Source organism: Ischnura elegans, chromosome 8 (assembly GCF_921293095.1).
Source record: "Ischnura elegans chromosome 8, ioIscEleg1.1, whole genome shotgun sequence".
In the NCBI taxonomy this organism is placed as follows: domain Eukaryota; kingdom Metazoa; phylum Arthropoda; class Insecta; order Odonata; family Coenagrionidae; genus Ischnura; species Ischnura elegans.
The window spans coordinates 88,620,194-88,645,491 of NC_060253.1; the positions used below are offsets into that span (position 1 = coordinate 88,620,194).

The 25,298-nt window shown below is 37.3% G+C and overlaps 1 protein-coding gene and 1 non-coding gene across 2 annotated transcripts in view; both read right to left on the reverse strand.

Annotated features, from left to right (window-relative positions):
- LOC124164049 (glutathione S-transferase 1-like) overlaps positions 1-25,298 on the reverse strand; it is a 136,892-nt gene that overhangs the window by 15,552 nt on the left and 96,042 nt on the right. Inside the window, exon 3 of the mRNA XM_046541219.1 lies at positions 6,358-6,508. Within this exon, the coding sequence (XP_046397175.1) occupies positions 6,358-6,508 (151 nt within the window). The remainder of the gene's footprint in view (positions 1-6,357; positions 6,509-25,298) is intronic.
- Trnat-agu lies at positions 11,086-11,159 on the reverse strand. Its single transcript has one exon. It is a non-coding gene; the product is annotated as a tRNA-Thr (tRNA).

The window sequence follows — 25,298 nt, forward strand, 5'->3', positions numbered from 1 at the left end:
GCCTTTTTACTCCAACATCAAAACATCCGGAAAGACGGCGGCGTCCGGCCGCGGCCAATCTATAAATTCAACGCGCGCTCATGTCTTAAGCGCTCAACGAAGGAGTCGGGCGTCAGTGTGCGCGGATAAACGAGATTCCGCTTCGTTGCGCCGTAAAAAAATAAAACCCACGTCCACGATAGGACGAGAGATGAATGAAATGGTAAAGAAAGGATATGGAAGACGCAGCGTTTATCTTCGCCTTCTTTATATTATTTTCTCTCGGAGACGAATGGATTTGCTCTGGATTATGAAGGACTGACTGACGAAGAGTGATATACGAGGTGTGGTCAGAAAATAACGGGAATTTTAGTGCGAAAATCTCATAGAGAAAAAAAATTATACATTGGAACCCGAATAATTCATTCGTTATTTTCTGAACACTGCATATGGGTAAGGATGACTGCTTGTAAGGCAATTGGAATTAATGGTTTTGCGTAAAATACTCTTGATTTTAAAACACTGTGGGGTTTAACCAGTTAATCTCGTCCAACCGCATTTATGTCCTCAGGGCCGGCCTTAGGGCGGGGCGACCGCCCCGGGCCCCGCGCTATGGGGGGCCCCGCGTTCGTGAAAAAAAATTAAAATATACGATAGTTTTGAAAACGCAATTTCAACTATTACTGTATTGTTAAGTCCGTGCTAGACAAAAAAGACATGTGTAAAAGCGGAGCGCGCAAAAAGGTTTATGTTTATTTTACGTTATAATTTTAAGAATAAATATAATTATAAATTTTATTTGTATTATACTATTTTGAACTCAACTGCGTGATGGTATCATAACGGCGTAATTACGAAGTCTGAATTTGGGAGGGGAACACATACTTAGCCAGAGAGTGGTAGGGATTCAAAATGCTCGAGTTTGTAGATGAGGTATAGAGTTCAATATTTTAAGTGAAGGGCCCCGCACTGAAGGTTCACCCCTAGCCCCGCACCTGCTAGGGCCGGCCCTGTATGCCCTCCTTTCCAGTCGAGAGATTTAGCCAGTTAGGATACCGAGGCTCCATTTTCTCTGTGGAAATTTGTGAACTATACCGGACAAGATGGTCACACTATACCGGTTAGGGTGAATGGTTTTTTCTCTGTGGAGTTTTCACACAATTTGTGCCTTGCGGGTGACTCCGTAAAGTTATTACAGTGGCTACTCTCGGCATACTTAAATTAGGAATTTTAGTTTTTCGAAAAAAAATATTTATTTACTCGTCTGCATTAATGTTGGCACCTCCTAAATAGTCCGCATTTCATGATCACTTCACAACCAGTTCATTACCATTTCTTTTAATTTTTCCACGTTTTCATCGGTTGCTTATGTGCTGGGGCGTTTGTCACCTTCAACGTCTTCCTTCTTGGAAACGCTTATAACACCCGTAGATTCTTCTTTATCACATAGCAGACTCGCCGTAGGCCTTTGCTATTATTTTAAACTTTTTGCTACACATTATTCCATTATTTTACGCAAAATTTGATTCAAATTCTTTGGTCCATATCTATAGCAAGCGAAAATCGCCGAGGTTATTAAAACACGTATAACCTTAGACGCTACCACAGACAAAAAACAATCAATACAGCAGAAACATTTTTCTTAATTCAGGGGTATGGATACCAACATAATAATAACCATTTGAGTCGGACTCTCCAAATCAGCGAAATTTAAAAATTCTCGTTATTATATGGACATCCCGCATTCCTGTATATGGGTAAGGATGACTTCTTATGAGGCAATTGGGATTTACGGTTTTACGCACAATACTCTTGATTTTAAAATTCAGTGAGATTTAACCGGTGAATCTCGTCGAACCACATTTGTGTCTTGAAATGAATCCTCGCAAGCCGCGTCATTCATATCATTGCCCCATCAAAACGAAATCTTTCATCGCGAAAACCGATCATTTTCAAGATCCGCAGGGGAAGATGGTGCCTTTAAGTCGAAGGAGACGCGTCTCTCCCTCTCGACCTACCATTTTTAAATACTTACTTCTTGTTTCAAGCATAATCTTTCATAGTGATACATTCATCCTGTGTGTAATAGGCCATTGCCAGAAAATTCCTGTATCTGAAATTTAATAATTTGAATTTTAAATAATTTGAAAATTTTGTTTAGGTATTTTCTCATTCCTAAACATTTTTTACATTTGGGTTTGAGGCAAATGTTGACATGGTTCCACTCTACTGGAAATTTAAAGATGATAATTTAGATTTTTAACGAGTAACTATTTCGAAAAAAAACAATACACGACCGATTGAGAGGGTGTGATGCTATTTCCTAAGGAGGCTCACTACCTACCTCGGCGAAGAATGTGCTGCCATGTGAAAAATGTCCAACACGATTCTTCATCGTATTCCAAATAAGGTTGTATATCCAAAACACGTTGGTATTTCATGTTAAATATTTTGAAAAACTTACATAGGTATCCTCTTTGTAACATCCTCGACGAATTCTAATAATAACGTTACATAGATATCTAAGCTGTAATATCCGTGATATTAAAATATTGCTATTCCAAAGAGTATTTATGGATAGCATATGTTATGTATAGAATTGAAGAGCACGAATGTTTTGTTTGTATATCTGGGTATTACCAAAAACCGTAATAAGTTCACCCATTATCTTCTCATCATATGTTGTGAAGGTATCCTAAAGATGTAGTAATATGAACCTCCATGTCCACTGTTGGACATCACACTAACGTTGTTTGGCGGTTTCTTTGGATATTTGACAGATAATGAATCAATTCCACTCATCTCGCTTGATTCCTCGAATTTTATTTGACAGATATCCATATTGCACGGATGTCATATGTTGACGCCAAAAATTTTCTCCGGATGTTTTTGGGATATTGATTGCTGCTTGGGTAGTAGTTCTTATAAAATTATTTTGCCTAACAATGGGTGTTGATTATTTGTTCTTTCCCGCTGGCCCCTTACAGATATGAAATATACACGCCAGTGATACGAAAATCAAAAGGATCCTTGCTGCTATTTTGCGAAGTATAGTCTATGTTGCCCTCTTAAATTATAAACGCAATGTGGCCTTCAGTTTTCATACCAACCTAGAGGTCTAGCCAATTCAATTACTTCTCGAGCGTTACACTTTCCGCCGACGTAGTCTGCTCACTTACGATATCATCTCAATTTTGACTTCTGTCCAGAGTTAAACGCCAATCTACATCCTTGAGATCTGCTTTTTCGAGGCGGGGAGAAATCATTAGAACCCTTGAATCGACGTCGCGACGGTCTCTGCTTTCGGAGTAAGCATTCCGCCCGTTTTCTTAAAATATCGCCTCGCGCATGTGTGGTGTATATAAAGTCCTCTCCTTCTGAGTGAGTCGTGGATGCGATCTCTTATGATTTGTCGCTTGTCTCGACGTCAGCTGCTCTCTCTTGATTTATGCGCGAGATGGCTTCTCTTTCCACGCGAGAATTTTTCCTCTCGCCTCGCGTTGTCATAATAAGCACATCTCCAGGGACGTGGCGTTAAAAGGCGACTTATATGATTTGCTCGGTTGACGAAAGTCGTGCGTTACATACCATCCGTGTTGGTCTTAAATTTTCGTTATCCACGCACCGATGTGCGGTGATGACGAAAATCCTAGCTGTAATGGTGCAGACGAAGCCAAAATAGCAAATCTTATGTGATGTTTTGAGTGATTCAACTACCGTAATCTCCGCATTCATGACAAATACTTTCAATGCCAAAATAAAAAAAGGATTGAGCTAATACAGAATTAGCATAAAAGAATGGAGCTTTCAGAATGGAGGTTTCAGTAGCTCAGAGGAGATTAGTAGGGATAGGTTGGCAGAGATTTTTCAGAGACATGTTGATATGCATGCGGGAATAATCTCGAATTCCATATGTTAGTATTCATTATTAAAAGTTTATCAATATCGCTAATCGAATTCTATCTAACACTGCCCATGGGGTCAGCGTCGTGCTTTGCTAACAGGCGCCTGTTCCATTCAATCTATGCAACCCTCTATGGCATTGTGGTCAAAACGTTGCATAACGCATAGGCGCGAAAATATCTTCTATATTATTTCTACTGTATAGATACCTTTTTTTCAACTTATACGCAACCGAACTCTACAAATGAGGTACCAAAATGCACAGAATTTATCAGAGAACATGCGACGACATACCTTACTTCCTAAATATTGCTATTGTTTCCTAAAAATGGTTTTTAAATGATAATAAAAAAAAACAAAAACCGGTAAATATTCCTGACGTTAACGGCGCACAAACTGATACATTTGCTCATTTGCAACAATATCTCTCATTATTTAAATAACTTTTATCAAAATGCGGCTAATTCCACATTCAAGTGTCCTGTTGATACGTAAGTATGAGTCATCATGTGCGTTTAACAGAGGATAGTGTAATTACTTCCAATGTTGTGTTTAAAGAGGTCCTCTGACCTCAATTTGTACATGAACATTCCAATTAAATTTGTACATAAGACCGTGCCTTTTTTTTCTACATTTTAAAATTAGAAACGCGCCTATCCCTCTGTGGACCTGCATCGAAAAGAGCGGGGGAAGCCCGCTGGGAGCGGGCGCATCACGCTCGCATTTCTTTATGAGGTCAGTGAGGATAATTCGTAAAATAACATCTTATGTGCGCAATTCCACAAAGGAAAAATAATTCACCTTGCCCGGGATTCAAATCCGTATCCCTTGATTTCGAAGGCGAATGAAATGTCCTCCGTAGAATTGCTGTGTCTGGACTGCTATTCGCATAATATACTCAGCAATCCAGACTATCTTGTTCTTTTAAGTCCACAAATTTCTTGGAGGGATTGATGCTTCGGTTGTGTAATTTGCTCGTACTTGGTCAGGTAAAGTGCTCGACCTCGAAAAGTAGACGGCCGGAAATTGAGAGGTTCAGGTTCAAATCCCGGTGAAGGCGATTGATTTTTTTCCTCTATGGAATTTCGCACAATTGTGCATTGCGGGTGACTCCATAAAGTTATCACCTTGGCTATTCACGGAATACTAGAATAACGTTTTCATTTTACGAATATAGAATTGAGTGGTGGAAAAAATATCGAAGGAAATATCAGAAATGTGTATGAAAAATCACATCAAAAGGATAGACAGGAAACTGGTCCGCCTTGCACATACTTTTCCGAAATATAACGATAGCTCTCTGAAAAATCGGTAAAAAAAATCATCCAGTCAGTTTAATGAGCTAAGTTTGTAAAAAGTTTGGTTTGTAAAAATTCTCTGTACATGCAGAAACTTGAAATTGAATGTAATCGTGTGCAATGAAATTGTCAGCGGAATCGATTCGCTTTGTCGAGTAAGAAACTTACATTTTATACTATAAACAGTTAAAAACATTATTTAAGAATCTTTATTTTGATTTTCAAATGTCATTGAAAAGTATTGATTGGAAATTTTCGCCAATGAACTGAATTTGAGCGTCATAAATCAACAGTTTTGGAGAGAAACTTACATTTATTATGCGAGTGTACTTATATTAATGATATTAATCAAAACAAAACTTTCAAAGAAACTGGATGGAAGAGGATATTCTCACTTCCTATTCTGTGTAATAGATACTAGGTAAGCAATAATTGACGTGTATTTGGTGTTATTCTTTTCATATTCATTTCAGCTTTTTTCCAATTAATAAGGGCATGTAAGCTGATTCAGTATGCAATTTCACGATCTCTAAAAGTTAATTTAAGGTCCATCGGTTTCAGTTTGCTCAGCTTCATAGTATAATACCTTATTATTGGAAACACGGAGGGTTTTAATTTCAGTGCTTGATCAAATTATCTTGCAGCATTTTCTGTGAATTTCTCTGCTCAAGTTTTATGCTATATTCTGAAAAGTCTGCTTCTATCGCTATTATATATACCAGAATATTGTTTACTTTATTCTCGCTAATTTAACCAGATTTTGATGATCAGCCTCTCAATATAGTGCCTCTTGGTTAATAAATCGCGAATCTCAAGCCCTGACTGCGCCGAAGGCGCGATTAAACCTGGCGATTTGGCGCTTATGTTGGCGTTGTCGGAGTAAAGCGTTTTTTAAGCGAAGAGAAAAATTAAGATTAATTACTCCAGGAAACAATTTGACATATTATAAACATTGAATTTTAATGCAATGATTTATTTTTAACCAAATATTATTAATAATCAGTACTTGCAAAAAAAATTCTTATGGGAATGAAACCGCGAAGTGTATGATGATTTTATAAACTAATTGAGGTCTAAATCATGTGTGCATAATTTACGCTTTCTCAATTATGTTTAGACAGGTAGAGGGTGTAAACTTGGGATGTTTAGGTGTGAAAAGGTTGTCGTTAAAACTTGCATAATAGTCCGAGATGCTCTTGTACAAACAGCCGATGTCGAAGTACCACATTCTGTCAATCTTCGCCCGAGCCTCTGGGTCCGACGGTAACAGCCTCTCTCGGTCTTCCTCGGAACCATACTTGGTGATAAGGTAGGATATAATGGCGCGGCTGAAATCGAAAGAAAAAGAAATGGTTACTTCAATTGTAGAGCATAATGCCCCACGAATAATAATAACGGAATAATATAAATACGCTCTGAGCAAAAATTATGAAACTGACTTTTATTAACATGTATTAAAAAATATGAAACTCTATAAGTTCGGGAAAAATTAATATTTTTTTATAAAAGAATGAAATACTTGTCGTGCATATATGAATATTTATGCTGAGCTTAATGATTTTTTGCTAATGATTTCAAGTTAAAGTTCATTATTTCTGCAATTTAATAGAAAGCAAAATTATCTTTTTAAGTAAAATATTTTTTCAAAAACTGTTCTGGACATACCTAAATCTTGTAGGCTAAATGAACAAGAGCAAGAATATGTTATCTTATTTGAGGATTTATGTGAATTTTTGAAAGAAATTAGTAAAAAAATGGAGAAATATGTAAGGATGAGCTGGAAACGTTCATTTTATACGAATAATTTTTTATATTGCACGTAACATATATATGATGTTGGTATGATGAAGTTATCATGATGATTCTTAAAACAGATATTATAGCTATTATATGGGATATGGTGGAATAAGAACAGTTTGATTTTGCCATTTTTATAATTGGATGTAAAAAGTTTTACATTCATAGACGAATCAATTGAAATGAGGCGTTTATTTTTAATAATTTTAAGAGAATAATTTGCTCACATCATCAGGTGTGGCTTTGAACGCTTACTTTAAAATTTATAGACATGTATTTTATATTGCGCATTCATTTTGAAATCACTGGTTAATCTTAAAGAATGGATTATTTTATCATTTTCATCGAATTCGGACATGGAAGCTACCAAAGTATATACCGTGAGACACTAAAAGTTTTCTATATAACTCACGCCATCATCTACAAGTTACTTCACGTTAGTGATAACTTATAATACGTATTATACGTTATCACTATTACTACTATCCTTATCGCTTTTGAATACTAATACAATTCCTCTTATTAGAAATAGGGAACCTAATTCAGAATTTAGTATTAAAAAATGAAAAATTACTTCTTTACAGTGCCTTCGTATTCAAGAAGTTGGGTGGGATAAAATGTTTATAGTACGTACATAAATAATACTATGAATAAAGTACATCACTAGCATTTGAAGTAGTTATTCATTACCACAGATGAGGAGATCTTCTGGCTAATTAACATTGTCGGTTATATTTTTTTAAGCCAATTTTAACGGCGCCAGCATCAAAGGTTTAAAAAACATGGTGGCAATCGGATAATGCAAATGGCTCGTACATTTTACGACCATCTTGAAAAACCATAAAAAGTAACCGAACCGTCTTAAAAGACCATTTTCAAGAGGTTTTAAACGCAGATAGCAGGTATCATCATTGGCTGCTTCCAGATGGCCTCGCGAATGCTTCCAAATTGTTCCGGGAAAAATTAGCCTCCTCCAAAAATAGACGCCGGGGAAAAGCATAAAATGTAGGGTCACCGTTCGATGACAATTCGCGTAAATTGCTAATGAGCGGATATACACTTAATTTGATTCCTCCGACAAAAGAAAACACTATCGAAATAATTGAAAATTTGACGTTTAGGATGGTATGAAAAACCTGAGATGGATGAGTCAACTTTCTTAGTGAAACGATGTCAAAACCTCGGAAATATCGGATATCCGTATAAATATACATCTTTGTATCTTGATTATTATTTGCTGTATAATTCGTTTTCCTCATCCACATATATTTCCATTGCAGTTATTTTACAGACTTTTATTTCTATTATTTTTCTATTTTTCAAATATTCTCTGTTATGTATCCCATCACCGGTGTAAGGATAAGCTATCTTCATAAATATGTTTTTCACTTCTGTCGATCGTTCCCCGTAGGGGAACCGAAGTCGAAGCCTGAATCACATGTTCTTAAGGCTCTTTTACACGGGGCACGGAATTGCGCAGGTTAGAGCTGCATTAATTTCTAAAATGGCGTGGAATTGCGCGAATACATGAATGACTTTAGAACAGGGGCTATTTTGCCGTCTCGCATCCACGCATTCTCGTATGTGTTCTAGCAATTCGCCGCTTTACACGACGCAATTTTGATTGAGCCTTCGCACGTACGTCAGATTGCGCAATTCCGTGTACCGTGTAAAACGGCCTTTAGAGCTTGCATTAGTCCAAGCACACTACTATCGGCAAAAAAAAAGTAGAACGCTGAACTTTAAGCATTTCTATGAAATTCTGCGGAAGCTCCATAGGATCGTGCCATAAAACAATTTACTCATTCTTTATTCGACCAAAATATTTAATCATTAAAATTATTTAAAAGTAAACTTTTAACTTTTATGGTAGAAAGAGTGTAGAAACACTCGCGAAAAACTGTGAAGCGTCTTCTTCATCTCATCAGGGGAAAAATATTAGTATTGTGCATTTTATTTTATGTTTTATTGAGAGAACGACATATTTGCATTACAAATAGCTTTCTAAAATTAAATTTTACCAATTCTTTTATTTTTTATACGGCCCAAAGGTAGATTTGAATTTCCACGGCGAAGAAAATAAAAATGATATCGAAGTTACGTACCCATGCTTTATGTAAAAAATATTTGTAAAATTTTCATGTTAGGAAATGTTTATACCAATTGTTCCACTTACTTAAAACAAACGAAAAAGACGAAAATCGCCATTTTGGTAGTGTGAATTGCCGCAGGATTTTTTTGTATTCGTTTCAGTTCGCGATAAAAGCGTTATCTTTTGTACAAATTTATTTTTATTTTGTATTTTTTATTTTCATCGTATGAATGTAGTGTTCGACGGTCAGGTTCCACCTTTAGCGCTAAACGATACACCAAAGCGTGCCCGTAATCTCCCAAATATTCTGCGGGATGATATGTTATATTCTGCTCACGTATTCATGTGGACTTGACTTCGTGTGTTGGCCGCTCAATGCTCATTCCAGAGCTTAAGGCGGCTTTCGCAGCTTAGCTCGAGCGAAGGGAAGCATTTTGAATACGGAGGTTACTCAGGGCTTAGATAGGCCAGCTTCGAGTGGGCGTTGTGGGACAGGGGCCTTGTAACATTAAACATCCCCGCGTGTGGGTGTTGGAGAGGGATGCTTTTGAAATATGCAACGCGATTTTTAAAATAAGTTTCCTTTTAAATCTTCCGTGTTCCCTACCGGGTTAGGTGTCTTTAATCAGTGTCAGATACTGGAAGGCAGTTGCGGATCCAGGATAGGGACAAGGGGGGAGCTAATTGGGGTGTGACCTCCCAGAAGTAGTGGGGGTCTGAACAAAATTACCATTCTATTTAGTTAACGATCAATAATACCTGGAGTATAGGTCATGTAATGCAAAAATTTTTTGCCAACGTTTCGGTTTATTTTTAAACCTTCATCAGGATTTAGTTTTGCACATAAAAAACTGAATTAAATAATATAATTAAGCTGTTTTAAAATTAACGGAGACGCAGGAATTTTTTTCTGCATTTTATGACTTACACTGCAGGAATTTTTGAACATTAATTAAAAGAGGTGAAGACAAGAGAAAAAAGAAAATCTAATTATTATATTTAATGTAAATTGGATATCCCAACCCACCGTTGATCTACCACTGGATTCTAACATGTCAAAAGCGAGCATAAAAGGTCTTTAGTTTACAGATAATTTATATTAAATTCGTTAAAGAAGGTAAACATATCGGAAAATATAACTAAATACTTTTTTACAAAGTGGCTACCTCCAAAATTTCGATTTTATCTAGTGTGTGTTTCGGCCCAATGAAACGCCCCCCCCCCCCAGTGGCGCAGCGAGGGGGGGTTTTGGGGGATAAACCCCCCCACCCCCAGAGCTCAGAGAAATTTTCAAGTTTAATCCATTTTAATTATTTGGATCAGTATTACTTATAGAATAGTGTTAGGATTAATCAAATATCCCTCAGGAAGCCGTAAAACTCGCCATTTTGAACCATTTATCCTAAAAATTTTCTGGAAGAGGTCCGTAAGTATTAGTTGCGCCTAAAACCTTAATTCCTGGCTGCGCCCCTGCCCACCCCCCTATCTATCCACCACTGCTGGAAGGTAGAGCCCCCCCTGGTCCCCTCATGCACGCCTCTATGATGGCAGGATCAGTGGTGGGAGGGATAGAGCGGAAAAGGTTTTGGAGTAGAAAGGTGGGGAGTAGGAGTGAAGGGAGGTGGAGGGGGGGGGGGACTTTGTGGCAGGTGTCACTGCTGGCTCCGTGTCAAGCCAATCCCTGAGTCCAACCCCCGCCCACCTTTCACAGCGGACCTGGGAAGAGGGAGAGAGGCGGGGGAAGGGGGTGCGAAATGGAAACTCATCCCTTCAACATTCATTTTACCCGTTCAACTCCCCCGCTCAAAGCGAAGATCCTTTTCCTCCTCGTATTTTCCTCCTTCCGCTTTACTTTCCTCATTCGTTTTTTCCTCCAAGGAACTCACATGGAGAGCTGTACGAAATCCACATCTCTGAATTCAATCAAACTTAGCTGTGTTATACTCCATCGGCCGTTGTCCTAGAAACTTGAACAAAGTTTTCCTATGAGGCTGAGTTAGGGCGTGGAAAAAATTCAGGCACCGGCGAGATTCGAACTCACGATCTCCTGTTTACTAGACAGGCGCTTTAACCAACTAAGCCACGGCGCCCTTGTGACGGCCGAGGATTCACTTTTTAAAATATCTCATGTGCCAGCAATATATACCCCCATATGGGGTAATATAACCAATAGTTTAAAAAGTATATAATCGTTTGCAGGTGAAATGAATTCAATCCCGCCGAGTGAACGGTGGTTAAATACATATTAATTATAATAATATATACATAATTATCATTAAATAAAAAAAATTCTTAATAAAATATCCTTAAAAACAAAGGAAAAGGATAATTTTCTCCTTCCATCCCCTTCTCCTCATTTTTTGTGAGTGGACAAATTTGTACGAGACCATTTATTCTGGCATGGTTTACTTTTTCGTTAGTCTAATGCTGCGACGCAGTGGAACATGTTGACTCAGGTGGAATAAAATTTTGTGGAAAAGTGCATAGTAGTATCACTTCACATCTGAAAAAATATTCACTTGTACCGGGAGTGGAACAACGGGCCTTTATCTTTCCGGGCCACTGCGCAGATCACCACGCTATCCAGGTTTCCTTTTAAATACGGATTACATGACGGAGTATTACTGCAAACGTCGGCCATGCCCCTGCACCTAACTAATTCAGGCTATGGTACGTAATTTTTTCATGTGCAACAGAATGAGTTTCTCTGAATTCAGTAATACTCTGCAATTATATAGTCCATCGGGAGCTGTCCTCGAATCACCCCATACGTGGTTATGTAATCAATAGTTAAAAAAACATATTTAAACTTTTACAGGTGCGATGCATTCCATTCAGAACGACATATAGTTACGAGACTCGATTTAGGAACCTTGGTGTGGGAATCAAACACCATAGCCACTGGACAACGGTAACACATAATTACATGTCGTTCTGAAGGGAATATATACAACTACTCTGAATAGTCTGAATATAACCATGTTTGGTGGTATTACTGGTATCGGAAGTTGAGAGATCTGTGTTCCAATCCCAGCTAAACAAAATGATTTCTTAAATGAGAATTTTACCCCTTACTACTCAATAATCACAAAGTACTATCCAAAGTACTATCAGTACTGAGATAATCGGGTTCCAAGGCAAGTACTTAAGCGCTCATGTGCCTATGAGTTGAGGGTATTCGAAAAATTGGAAAAAAATAGTTGGACTGACGGCGACATTTATTTAGAAACTTGTTATTCTTATATTTTCCAATTGATAGAATATTTCAGTGTATAGTGGTATCCCGACGAATATTATGGGTGAAGATCTCTCGGGTGTTCAGCCGCGTTAGGTGTATTATTTCAGTGTTTCCACAGGAAACTCGCCAATCGCTATCAAGGATAAAGGAATCCATACAATTGTATCCAGGAATCATTGTGGATTGACAGTGATAGACACCCTCCCACTGCTTTTTTCGGGGTGAGTCATATCTTAGCGTGTGAAAACCAACCCTCGAATGATATAAAACTAAGTTAGAAAAGAGGAGTTGAAGGAATTTAAACTTTGCTGTTTCCACATGGAGTTTTATTCTTTCTGACCATGGTTTTGTAACAGTGTAACATTATTGAGTTGGTATCAAGGACCATGGTTTCGTTACAGAGTAAAAATATCAAGTTGGTAAGGAAAAAATTGATAATGTTACTCCTTAGCGAAATCATGGTCGGCAAGAATAAAAAAATCATGTGGAAATAGAAAAGTTTTATTCCATCAATTCCTACGATAGGGTATTTCCACCAAGTCACGCCCGCTACTATTACTTATATGTTAGAAAGACAAGTAGGTGTTCACTATTTTGGGTTCCCTAGCACTCGCTGGTAAATTCTGATGCAAGCGAATATCAGAAGGAAAATCAATAGTAGCTCTCACTGGCAGCCCTTGGGGAAATGTAGTCACTGAGGGTCGCTTTCAATTATGACCCTCGGGGTGTCATTCATATGCCTTGATATTCATTGTAATTAATACTGGCGCTTCGGCACCATTCATCACAGCCCGGTGCCCTTACGACTTCGTTTTAATAAAAGATCCAATGAAATATTTATCTTCCATAAAAAAGTGACGTGGCGGTGAAAATTTTTCTAATTCGTGGCTGGTCGCAGTCGAAGTTAGATTTTGCTCTTTTGGATGTCTTCACGCATCAAAATGTACATTCAGTTTTACTTAACTTTTAGTATGAATTTTGCATAGCAAATCCATCAACGTTTTCATATCAATTGATTGGAACTGCTGTAATACTGCATGGATTAATGATGCTATCATTGTCATAAATATTTATGTCACGAATGAGGTCATCCTTCAGAATATTCATTACAATGTAGGTATTGAACTACCAATACGAGAATTAATTGCCCTCTAATAATAAAGTTTAGCGAGAGAACGCCCTAATTTTTGAAATACGTATTAAACAAATCATGAATTATAAAGTTGAAATTTATGTTTTCGAACCAAAATCGATTTAGTGGTAAAATAGTAAACAAATAATAGAATATTAGCTGACCTTTTTCAAGATTTTGAACTCTGGCTTTTCATTTGGTATAGGATAATTCACAGTCCATTGTGACGTTTCAAAGACTTGGCAATTAAATTACAGCCGGCGAAGAACGTGGTTGACAGTGATGGCTCGAGGTAAATATTTTTCACTCTTTTTTGGGTTGATATTTTTCTCAGGGAATCCTTATTAGCAATAAAATCTCTTTTTTCCCGATACAAGTCATGAAATAGCTGGAAATTGTATTTATTGTCATTATTTGACGTTATTCTCATTTATTTTCTTTGAACGAGTTAAAAAAATTAAGGACGTAGGTTTGCGAGAGTGCAATTCAAAATATTTTTTTCGTAAATAGCGTCGGATATATATTTTTTCGCATCATATACGACATTCATCAAGGTCAAAATGCAAAATAAAAGGTATAAGAAATTTAAAAAATCCAATAGTAATATTCTCTATTAAACAATTTTTCCCAGAGGTTGAGGAGACGTGATCGTTCGCCATTTTCATGTGATATAAGTTATTTATTGTTCAATTTCAGCAAACGTTGCTAAAAGAATAGACAATTAGTTCGGTGACGCGTCCTTGTTTCATTTTTATCATTATTTGTCTTACTACGATTATATCAGTGTTTTGTAAATACGACATATAGAATTTATCCAAAATTTTAGCATAGTTAGACAAGCATCGCCATGGAAACATGTATCAAATTATAGATTTTAAAATGTAATTTCCAAAAAGATTGCCCGGAGAGCATGCTGTTCGTAGCCGTCAATGAGGTATAACTAGAATAGTAAAATTTGAAATGTTTATGAAAATGACATGTACTTCGTTTCTTTAACTAGTCTCCTAGGTTACCATTCCTCCTTCGATCACTGCCTGATTGAACTAACCTACTAGTTATAGTAACCAAGTATTCTGTGTATGATGCTTAGTATAGTGTAAATATTCGCTTTCCGCCGTCGGTTCTCCGTTTTCATTAGTTTTTTTTTCATTCCTGGGCTTATGCGCGATGGTTATATCACCTTGAATGTGGAACTTTGGCTTTTCTGCAGCCTTGATGATGACGCGAAAAAACCTTCCGTGAGGAACTTATCAGTTAAGTGATTCTCTTAGCGTTGGAGACATGCGATAAAGTGTTTAGCATATTACCTAGGGGCCAGTGGAAATGGAATTACGGCGTCAAGGGTTTCAGGCTTAAAAATGCACAAATTTAAGTGATGCAAATAATAGGTCTGAGTGAGCAAATAGAAAGGAATAGCTCTCTGGTGGCGAAGGAACTTTGTCATTATCGAAGATTTATCCCAAATGGCACTTCGGCTTTTAGGCGGCCTTAATCTTTACGCAAAATAACCTTCGTGAGTAAATTACCGTATTAGTGATTCTCTTAGGGTTGGAAACATGCAAGAAAGTGTTTAGCATGAAGCCTGAAAGAAAGAAGAAATGGAATTGTGGCGCCCAGGGTATCAGGCTTAAAAATGTACAAATTTAAGAAATGAAAATTGTGCCTACGAGTGGGCAGATAAAAATGAATAGCTCTCTGGTGGCAAAGGTGCTGCGTCATTAATGACGATTTATTCTAAATGGCTCTTTGGCTGTTCTGTGAAACACTTTAAATTTGTACTTATCTAGATTTTTCTTATGTTTTCCTGTGTATTTTTCAGTTTCCAGACAGCTTTTTTTCAATTTATTGCTTAAAAAATCACTATTGGACACTACACTTCTATTGAAACGGTCTGAAAAGGTCGCATGAACAGCAATGATTAAAAAAATGATTATAAAATAAGGCAATTAGTGTTCAGAAATCACTAAATTAATCATATCGTGACTCTTACTGCTAGATGCACCGTTATGGTACGTGGCTGTAAATGTCGGCAAAATAATCAATAAAAGTATGAGTTCCATTTTCATCTATCATTCATCATAGTCTCTGTACATTCAATTGCTATTGTGCTGATTTCAATCAATGCGATTTTTGAGGTGATATTAAGCGAGGTGGACACACTTTACCTCATGATGTCATGGCAAATTATTGTCTTCATCTCGTCACGTTGAATCAATTATGAAAAATCAGTCTGCAATGAAAATGTGAAAATTTTTGTTTCAGACCTATCTCTTATTGTGCATATTTGATAATATATTTTTGCGTAGCGTCCTGTGATCTGATTTATGGGATTCCTTCATTCCAGATTTAGTATTAGAACTGAGAAGATGGGGATATAACTCTGGTTACCCTTACGTCAACTTTTTATGAACGGAAGTTATGAAGTAAACACAAATATGTTTGTAAAACAGTACCGTAGTGTCATAACAGCATAACATAACTTTACCGTATGGTTTTAAAACCACGCCTGAAATGTGTGTAAAATTCGAAATTTTTTAATTCTCTTTGAAAACATTTTCAATCAAATCTGGAATAAAATCCCAAGATCGAAACGTGATGGAGTGAAAATTATCCATATTGAAATGAACACTTGCAATTTTCCGCGATTACAAAATTTATTCCAACCTAGGTTTCGATGTTACTATCTTCCGTTCTTCAAGGTATAAGAAAATGATTTAGTAATACCGAAATAATTTGGGAATAAATTTCGGTCGCAATAAATTTTTTAATCGTGGAAAGTTGCAAATGTTTATTCCAATATAAAATCTAGAAAGCCCCCATTTGGCGTACACCGGCTACCCTGGTGTATAACGAGCACTATTCTAACTCATTAATAAGCATCGTACGATAAATAGAAGTAATCCATGGGTATTAATGTTTAAGCATTGGTTATCATTCATGGAAATGAAAGTATGCGTTAAAAAATTAGTCTACATCGTTCCTTCTGTGGGTGTAAAGGTCAGTTATATTTATGTAACTCTGCCCTCGGAAGATATTTTAGCACGAGCAACTGTGAGCGCCGTTTCCCAGGAAACCATGCGTCACTAGAAACGTCAATTTAGTATGGAACTGGGGTGGATTCTCAAGGCCAATGAAATTCAGATTTGAATCCATTCAATGGATGAATACTTAAATAAAATATTGGCTCCTAAGTAAACTAAATTCAGGGCTACGTCATGATTCGGTGGATGAGCTAAATTATACTATTTCAGGAAGATTTTTTCAGCTGAAAAGTTGAAAAAGATTAAATGCGCATAAATAGCATAGAATAGTTTTTTTCCAGAAAAAATTGCCACAGCATTTTTTGGATTTAATTTATGCCCTTCCAGAACTTATGACCAAAATGTCATACCCAAATATTATCGTTATGGAATGATTCTTTTTTAATACATGTTTCCGGAGTGACAAAAGCATTATTTCATCCATATCACCAAAATTAAATCTTCCTTTAACTATCAAGTCCACCTGCCCTAGGAGACCTAAATGACTCCAGTTGTCGGGAGCCTCCCTCAAAGAAACCGCCCGACCAACCCTCCTTCTCTGTGGACGCGTCGGAGATATTAATCGTGCGTGAGGAAGTTGAAACACACCACCCGGGAAAATATTTCGGTGTCCATTCAATGTGGGATTCCTCGTCGGGGATTAAAAAGTGACAGTGGAAGGAGATGGGGGATTTGTTGCTTATCCCCGAGTATGTAGTATTTATAACCCTGGGAATATCACCGAAATTCATATATCCCCTGGCGTAGATATAGGCGTAAATATAGAAGATAATGGCTCATAAGTACAAATATAATGTAGCCGCGAAACATGAAATAAATTTATATTGCGCAACGCAGATTTTTCATTAGAGCAATTGTCGTTCACGAATGAAATTTTTATTTCAAAAAGCTGAAACAAGTACTTTTAAAATACGATTTTTGCCCATGAAAACACTCGTAAATTAATACGGGCATTTTATTTCTGCTGGATATCTTCTCAACGTTTTTTGTGTTTGTTTTCACTTTTTGCAGGACCTAATGAAAACATGAGATCCAGTACGTACTGTTGCACGTAAAAACACAATTTTTGCCCATAAAAACACCCGTAAATCAATAATGAAATATACGGGCATTTATTTTCTGCTGAACATCTTCTCAACGTTTTTTTTGTGTTTGTTTTCACTCAATGTAGGACCTAATGAAAGCGTGAGATCCGATACGAACTGTGCGTATGTTCAAGAACATTTTTTCTTTTACATGCCCCTACTCCTTTGTGCTGAATTACTAAAATGAACCCTCATGGGTAGTTTGCGCATGCGCAACAACTGTGGCTAGCAAAGAGCTTTGTCATGAATGAGATCCTCAGGAGATAATATAAACAATATATGGTAATTGGTAAGAGCTAAAGTTTGGGCCTACTACCTGAGTGGTTTATGGTGTTAAGGGACAGATATGTTAACGTATGTACACATGGTCGAATTAATCGAAATTGTCGAGTACGAATAATCATCGCAAGCTCGAAGCCTATCCGATGTAGTTACACTTAAGTACGGGAGTACGTGTATTTATTTTTATTTCAAAAAGTATAAACTATTCCTTTTACAAAGCCATTCATTGGCGATAAAAATTCTCGTTAATTCAAAAAATATATTGGGCATTCTATTTCTGCAGAATATCTTCTCGATGTTTTTTTGGGATTGTTTTCACTCGATGTAAGACATAAAGAGAGCTTTAGATCCGATGCGCATTGTGCCAACGTTCAAGAATATTTTTCTTCTGCATCTACTTTCTGTTTGGTGCTGAATTGCTATCATTCAGGAACTATCATACTTATAAATCTATGAACACCATTAATGTGGCTATTTAAGGTTCAAATGGATCGGGCGAGAAAGTGATGAGGAAGAGTCCTAAAAAGAGTAGGAGAAAATAGAAGCCTAGTGAAATCCTCGGTAAGAAGACGGAACAACCTTTCAAGCTATATCTTGAGATATGGTGGCCTGATGAAGACAATAAGGTGGTTTCCTATAATTTTTTATTGCCTAAATCGAAAGATTATTACTCCTGGAGTACGTATTTCACCATTTTAGATTTTTAAATGACGATATCTATTTTTCGCGATTAAATGAAAAGTCAAAATTTTCAAGCGCGCGAAAACGCGACGGCTAAGTATGAATGCCGGGAAAACTCCGTGTGACGCCGCACAGTGGGCTAGAATCGAAAAAAGCTGGCCAAAACCTCAAAATCGATTTTTTTGAGCTAGGAAGTTGAAACTTTGCATACACATTCTCAAATAAATTGTGCATAACTACCCAGATTATTTTGGTCCTGTGTTTTCACTTTAACAATATATGTGAGGTCAAAGTTGAGCAAATTTAGCGAAAAACGACCACCCTCGATTTTTTCTGAAAATTACCGACTTTATCCTCGTGCAGTGGTTTTATAAATAGTTTTATCGACAAAACTGTTATACCATCTTAATTGACACTTTTTATTCTTTCATTTGAAGGGTTTTTAAAGATTTTGTTTCATCAATATCCATAGATACATAGCAAAATGGCGGAGCCTGTTTTCAACACATTTTTTACATAAACGTAGAAAAAAAGTAGACATTGTCACCGGCTTACACTAAGTAACTTATATCATGTCGTTCTTTGAAGCTTCTATATTGTGAATCTAAAGTCAAACCTTGCACCAATTTGCAACCCCGAATTTTAAATCGTTTTTTCGAACGCACGGACGACTCCGGTTCTGGCCGGCGGCGGCGGAGAGTACGGCGACGCGGCAAGCGGGAGGATGCAATACGGTCTCATTCACTTTTACGTGTGGATAACAGATATATTAGTGACAGAAAATAATCACCAGAAAGTAAAATTAATAAATATTGCTACGAATGACTCTCATTATGCGATCGCTGGGCACTGCAAGAGGTGCACTGAAAGGTTTCTTTCTTTGAGTGCATTCCATGGAGAATGGACTTAAATCGCGTGCTTAAAGTGGGGAAACGGACTCTTTTACTAACTAATAAACTTTTTAACAATAACAATTAATATATTCCTTAAACGTGATGGAAAATGGCTCAATACAGTACTTGATTTTGCCGAATTTTCCCAAATCAAGCACTGTCTTGGTGCTTGAAGAGTTCATTATTTTTATCCAGTAAGGTTATTTAGTTTATATTCTTGATTAAAAATCAATTAATAATTATTCCTTATGCAGCACAATTTACATGTTGCTCTAGTTTAGCCAGTGCAGATGGACGTCAATTCATGTTTTCAGGGCTGTATCGAGAGAACGAATAGGATGAAAACGAATGCAAAAGGTGACCATACAGTGACCATCCTCGGAGGCAAGAAGAACTCTTGCCAAGTGGATAAGATGCAACCCCGAGTATTATGTTATGTCAGATTAAGAGGCCCTCTCACTAAGTAATTGTGTCCATGCAGCTCACAAAATTTCGGTGCAAGGGTGTTCGAAAATCTGAAATGCCAGGGATATAATATTAACACCAGCGATGAGAGAGTGACGCGAGCATATGATTTCATTTACCCGAGTGAAATTATTGTAGCAGAGGTTATATAAGAAGTTTCCAAAAATGGTTCTGCATCTTACTGCGACTCGAATCTTAACGTGCATTTCCACAGATCCTAGTTTCGCGTCGCATATAAAGTGCACTTTAATTTGCAAACACGGCTTTGATAGCAGTGAGGACATGCGAAATATAATTGCACGTGGGAACGAGGGCCTATGTCTCATGAATTATTGCTCGTGAGCACCTTTGTGCCTTCTTGTTTAGGTAAAAAATGCTGTTCGTTAGGCGAAGCATGAAACAGGCACGAGTATTCAAAAGTCATCACAATTATTCTAGATTTCCTCTCCAAATAATTTAATTTTCTCTCTCACTGACGCTTTAAATACAATTATGGTATGCCAACAAACGTACATAAGGTCTTCATTCAAGGAGCTGACATTGCAACAGAGTCCATTCTTAATTGCGACAACTGTCAGGGGAAGCAATATAGGCACGGTATAAGGACGTGAGAAAGTTCCGTGAACGGTTGACTAGAAAAATGGCACGAGTGGCCACAAATAGGGATTTATTCCGAAGACAACTCCTGATGTAATAACTGATAATGACAAAAATTACGCCAATTAAACTGGAGGAAACACATACCTTGCCGAAAAATGTAATGGATCTGTTTTTGAAAAAGGAAAACAATGCTTTAGCTCAGACAGTGAAAGTGATAAAAACTCGTCAGATAGTGAATGAAAAACAGTAACCTTTTATTGCTGACAGTGCTAATTGCAGTATGTTAATTGGGAAAAGTGTAAATTGTGTTGCTTTTGTTTATGTTATGTCTGTATGGTAAAATATTTCTGAAAAATAACCATTTTGTCAGCAGCGCAGTTTATTAAGAATAATGACGTTGATATATAGGTAAGAGATTTAAATCAATACTTAAAATTGAGCATAAGGCATAGTTCAAAATGAACTGTATTTCTTAGAACGAATACATTATTCGATGTGAGTAATATGCCTTCCGAAACTTTTAAAGCTAGCAGGAGTTCAAACCAAAAACAAGTTCGAAGGGATCGGTACACTACAACAATACTATAAAACGACTGTTGTCAGAAGGCCTTAAAATATGTATGGCAGGTTAGAAAGAGGAGGCCATGGATCATCGAGGGCTCTTGCCTAGAAATTGAGCTTGTTTGTTAATAAAAGAGTCCGTTTCTCCACTTTAAGCACGCGATTTAAGTCCATTCTCCATGGAATGCACTCAAAGAAAGAAACCTTTCAGTGCACCTCTTGCAGTGCCCAGCGATCGCATAATGAGAGTCATTCGTAGCAATATTTATTAATTTTACTTTCTGGTGATTATTTTCTGTCACTAATATATCTGTTATCCACACGTAAAAGTGAATGAGACCGTATTGCATCCTCCCGCTTGCCGCGTCGCCGTACTCTCCGCCGCCGCCGGCCAGAACCGGAGTCGTCCGTGCGTTCGAAAAAACGATTTAAAATTCGGGGTTGCAAATTGGTGCAAGGTTTGACTTTAGATTCACAATATAGAAGCTTCAAAGAACGACATGATATAAGTTACTTAGTGTAAGCCGGTGACAATGTCTACTTTTTTTCTACGTTTATGTAAAAAATGTGTTGAAAACAGGCTCCGCCATTTTGCTATGTATCTATGGATATTGATGAAACAAAATCTTTAAAAACCCTTCAAATGAAAGAATAAAAAGTGTCAATTAAGATGGTATAACAGTTTTGTCGATAAAACTATTTATAAAACCACTGCACGAGGATAAAGTCGGTAATTTTCAGAAAAAATCGAGGGTGGTCGTTTTTCGCTAAATTTGCTCAACTTTGACCTCACATATATTGTTAAAGTGAAAACACAGGACCAAAATAATCTGGGTAGTTATGCACAATTTATTTGAGAATGTGTATGCAAAGTTTCAACTTCCTAGCTCAAAAAAATCGATTTTGAGGTTTTGGCCAGCTTTTTTCGATTCTAGCCCACTGTGCGCCGTTCTGGTTCCCGCTGTCGCAAGTGAGGTGACCTTGGGACAAGGCTTTGAGCGCTGATACGACGCAGGATGCTAGCAGGTAGCAGAGTACCATGCTAGCTGGTAGCGCTTGGCTTAAATAAGGATTATTATTCCCCTATAAAACGAAGGAAACTTTACAAACTTAGGTATTTTTAATATGTGATTATTAAGAGATGTTTTTTTTAAGTAAATGAAAGGTCGTAGCACTTTTCCACAAGAATTTTTAATGCGTACAACGCGTTTCGGCTCGCTGAGCCATCATCTGGTACAAGACGGCTCAGTGAGCCGAAACGCGTTGTACGCATTAAAAATTCTTGTGGAAAAGTGCTACGACCTTTCATTTACTTAAATATGTCTAACTTCCACCAATTGAAGCCTGAATCTGTTGAACTTAAGAGATGTTTCCCTGAGCTCTGTGCCTCATGCATGCATTGGTAATCTCAGACGATGTAAAACTCCTACCTACTCGTATAGAATGTGGGCCCCTGTGACGTCACGTACAGTGTCATCGCTTGGGCGCCAATCTGGCCTTTTTCAAATGAGGATAAAATTGACGATTGCCATTCGTCTAAACCGGTATTTCTAAAACCAAATAATTTGTATATTATGAATACACTAATGGTGGGTAACGAATCGCAATCAATACCTTTCGTTTTCTTTGATGAAGGAAACTACCATATTGTCGAGGGACAGGTAGATGGCAAGAACGGAAAAGAAGACCTCGAATTAAATATATGGAACAGTTAAAGAAGGGTGTGGGACAGGGACGCCGACTTACAAAAAATATTGGGGGGGCCCAAACCGAGGACCTTGCCCCGGTAAATTTTACAAGTAGGGAATTTTAAGTTTTTTAAGCATTTTAGAAGAGCCATACGATCAACATTAGAACCCTGATCACTCGAATCTCGATATCTGGACACTCCGGGGAAAATTGACTAGCCTGACACATTTTTTCCTCAAGTCTATAACGAATTTTTGGGGGGGCTCGGGCCCCCTCAGGCCCCATGGAGTCGGCGCCACAGGTGTGGGAGATCAGAAATACTTAGGTGTGAAAAGATTAAATACCACACAATACATACAGAGGGCTAGGTGTAGCGTTTAAAAATTCATTACAAGAAAGCTGATCGCATGAAGGCAGCTTAACCGCCTTGTCACTTCTCCTGCACCCCGCATCCTTACTTTCCATTCGCTGACATTCAAGAAGGAGTTTAAACGAAGGAGGGCACGCCACTTTTCCTGAATGGACGCGTTTTATTTTGGTGGGAGCGACGAAGAAAAAAAAAGAAGGAAAGAATGGAGGGGGAAAAAACAAACAGAACACGGTCGGCGACCGCGGCCAAAAAACCCCATGGTTTTTTTTTCGCTCTGTTTCCTGAAGTACGACTTCATCATCCCTCTGGAGCATCTCTCGTCGTTCCCTTCCTTTTTTTTTAAGGAGGGTGGATGGATTCAGGAGTGCACGTGAAAAGAGTGGTCTGGATGTCAAGTGGCGTGAAAGCATCTTCAACATTTTTACCACGTGACTTTGTCCATATCTTGGCAATATCGAGTTGGATTTCATTTACAGTAAGTGCGTTTTCTGGTAAATAGGAGCGGAAGATGTTTGTGTAAAAAAACTTCGATAAAAAGTGTACCATAGTGGAGACTCCACTTTATCATTGTAGCAGTTGGATCCAGCATCAACCCCGATCGCTGATATATTTTTTTCATCGTTTATATATCCACATAGGGACTCGCTTCTCCAACTACCGTTCCACGTAGAGGAGGCTCTTAAACTAAATCGCTGATATACCTATATGTCCATATGTGGAATAAATACCATCAACCAGCGTATAAACATATGTCTCTTCATCTTTTAATAATATATCAGGTTTGGCCAAAAAAATAATAATATTAAAAATTTAAATGTTTAACTAGTGTATTATGAGAATGGGCAATCTCTCAACAAAAAACAAAACTAAGAATAATGGGTCATTAAATCTCTTAGTATAAATAAATATATAATTATAATACTATATTTTTTCTCGGAAAATAGGCCTTGATAATTAAAATAATTAAAAATACTATCACATGCATCGTGGCCATTTCCATTACTGCCTCTTTTTGTCATATTTTATCTTTTTACCATACTTGTTAAAAACTTACATTATAACCTTGAAAATCTTATAGCATGTTAAGTACATCTTTGTCAAGATTTACCTGAATCTAAAATATATATGAGAAGTGCTGAGGTGAAATTTTCAGATACGAGCATAAGGTAAAAATTTACAAAGTTCTATTATATACACCTTGCAAATTTGAAGATTGTATAATAAATTCGACAAAGTAAATCATAGAGAAATACCGATCCAGCCGGGGTGTTTCGTCCTCCTAATCGCTCACTCTGCATGTGAGAAATATACCATTAAAGTAAGTGGATGCTTTGGATAGTCATTCGCTTGTTTGCTGAAATTTGGTCAACGACTATTAAACCTGATATTCCTAGTTTCGTCCTTTGAGCGTTGAATGATAGGAACTGTTTACCAGGAAAGTGATGAAGGAACATGCGGGTAGCAAGTTTTGCTTTTAAAAGCGAAAGTTTCAAACTGCAAACTTCGCCTTTCGCTCTTCTCTCAACACTCTCCCCGACTAGTCCCTGGGCCTCCCGGCCACGACGTAACACGAGCCCGAGGCTCAGGGAACTGAGTTGGCATCGCGCACGATATGGACACGGGTGAAGACGGGCTCCCAGACTTGCCCGAAAAGAGCGATTTAAAGATTGACGACCAAAATTATTATAAAAGTGAAATTGAAGGTCTCCATGATTATAATGAACTTGATTGCTTAAAGAAGAAAGTAAACTTGCCATTAATGGGAAACTTTCAGTAAAAACATGGTGATATTCACACCTTTTATTCATTAACTCACTAGCAAAACTGTGAAATTGTAGCACCCTTAAATAACCTAACATTCATAAGTAATATGAAATTCTCCTATTTTGATTTTCATGTTCCTAAAATTTTTAGTTACATATCTTTGTTGTGGAATTTGTTTATGAAATTGAAATTTTAAATGTAATACAAATGCTATTCTTGCAATATGCAACTCTATAGTATAAATGGAATCTACTGAAAAGCCTCATGGCTTATGATGTCTGCTGCTGGACCTAACGGTCGTATAAAAATTTTCGCACGATATACGATCGATTACTTCCATCAGGAGATATCACTAGGATTTTGGAATTACAGGGTCTGCTGTTGAACAAAACCGGTCGTTTATATTTACGGAAAATTTAGTAATAATC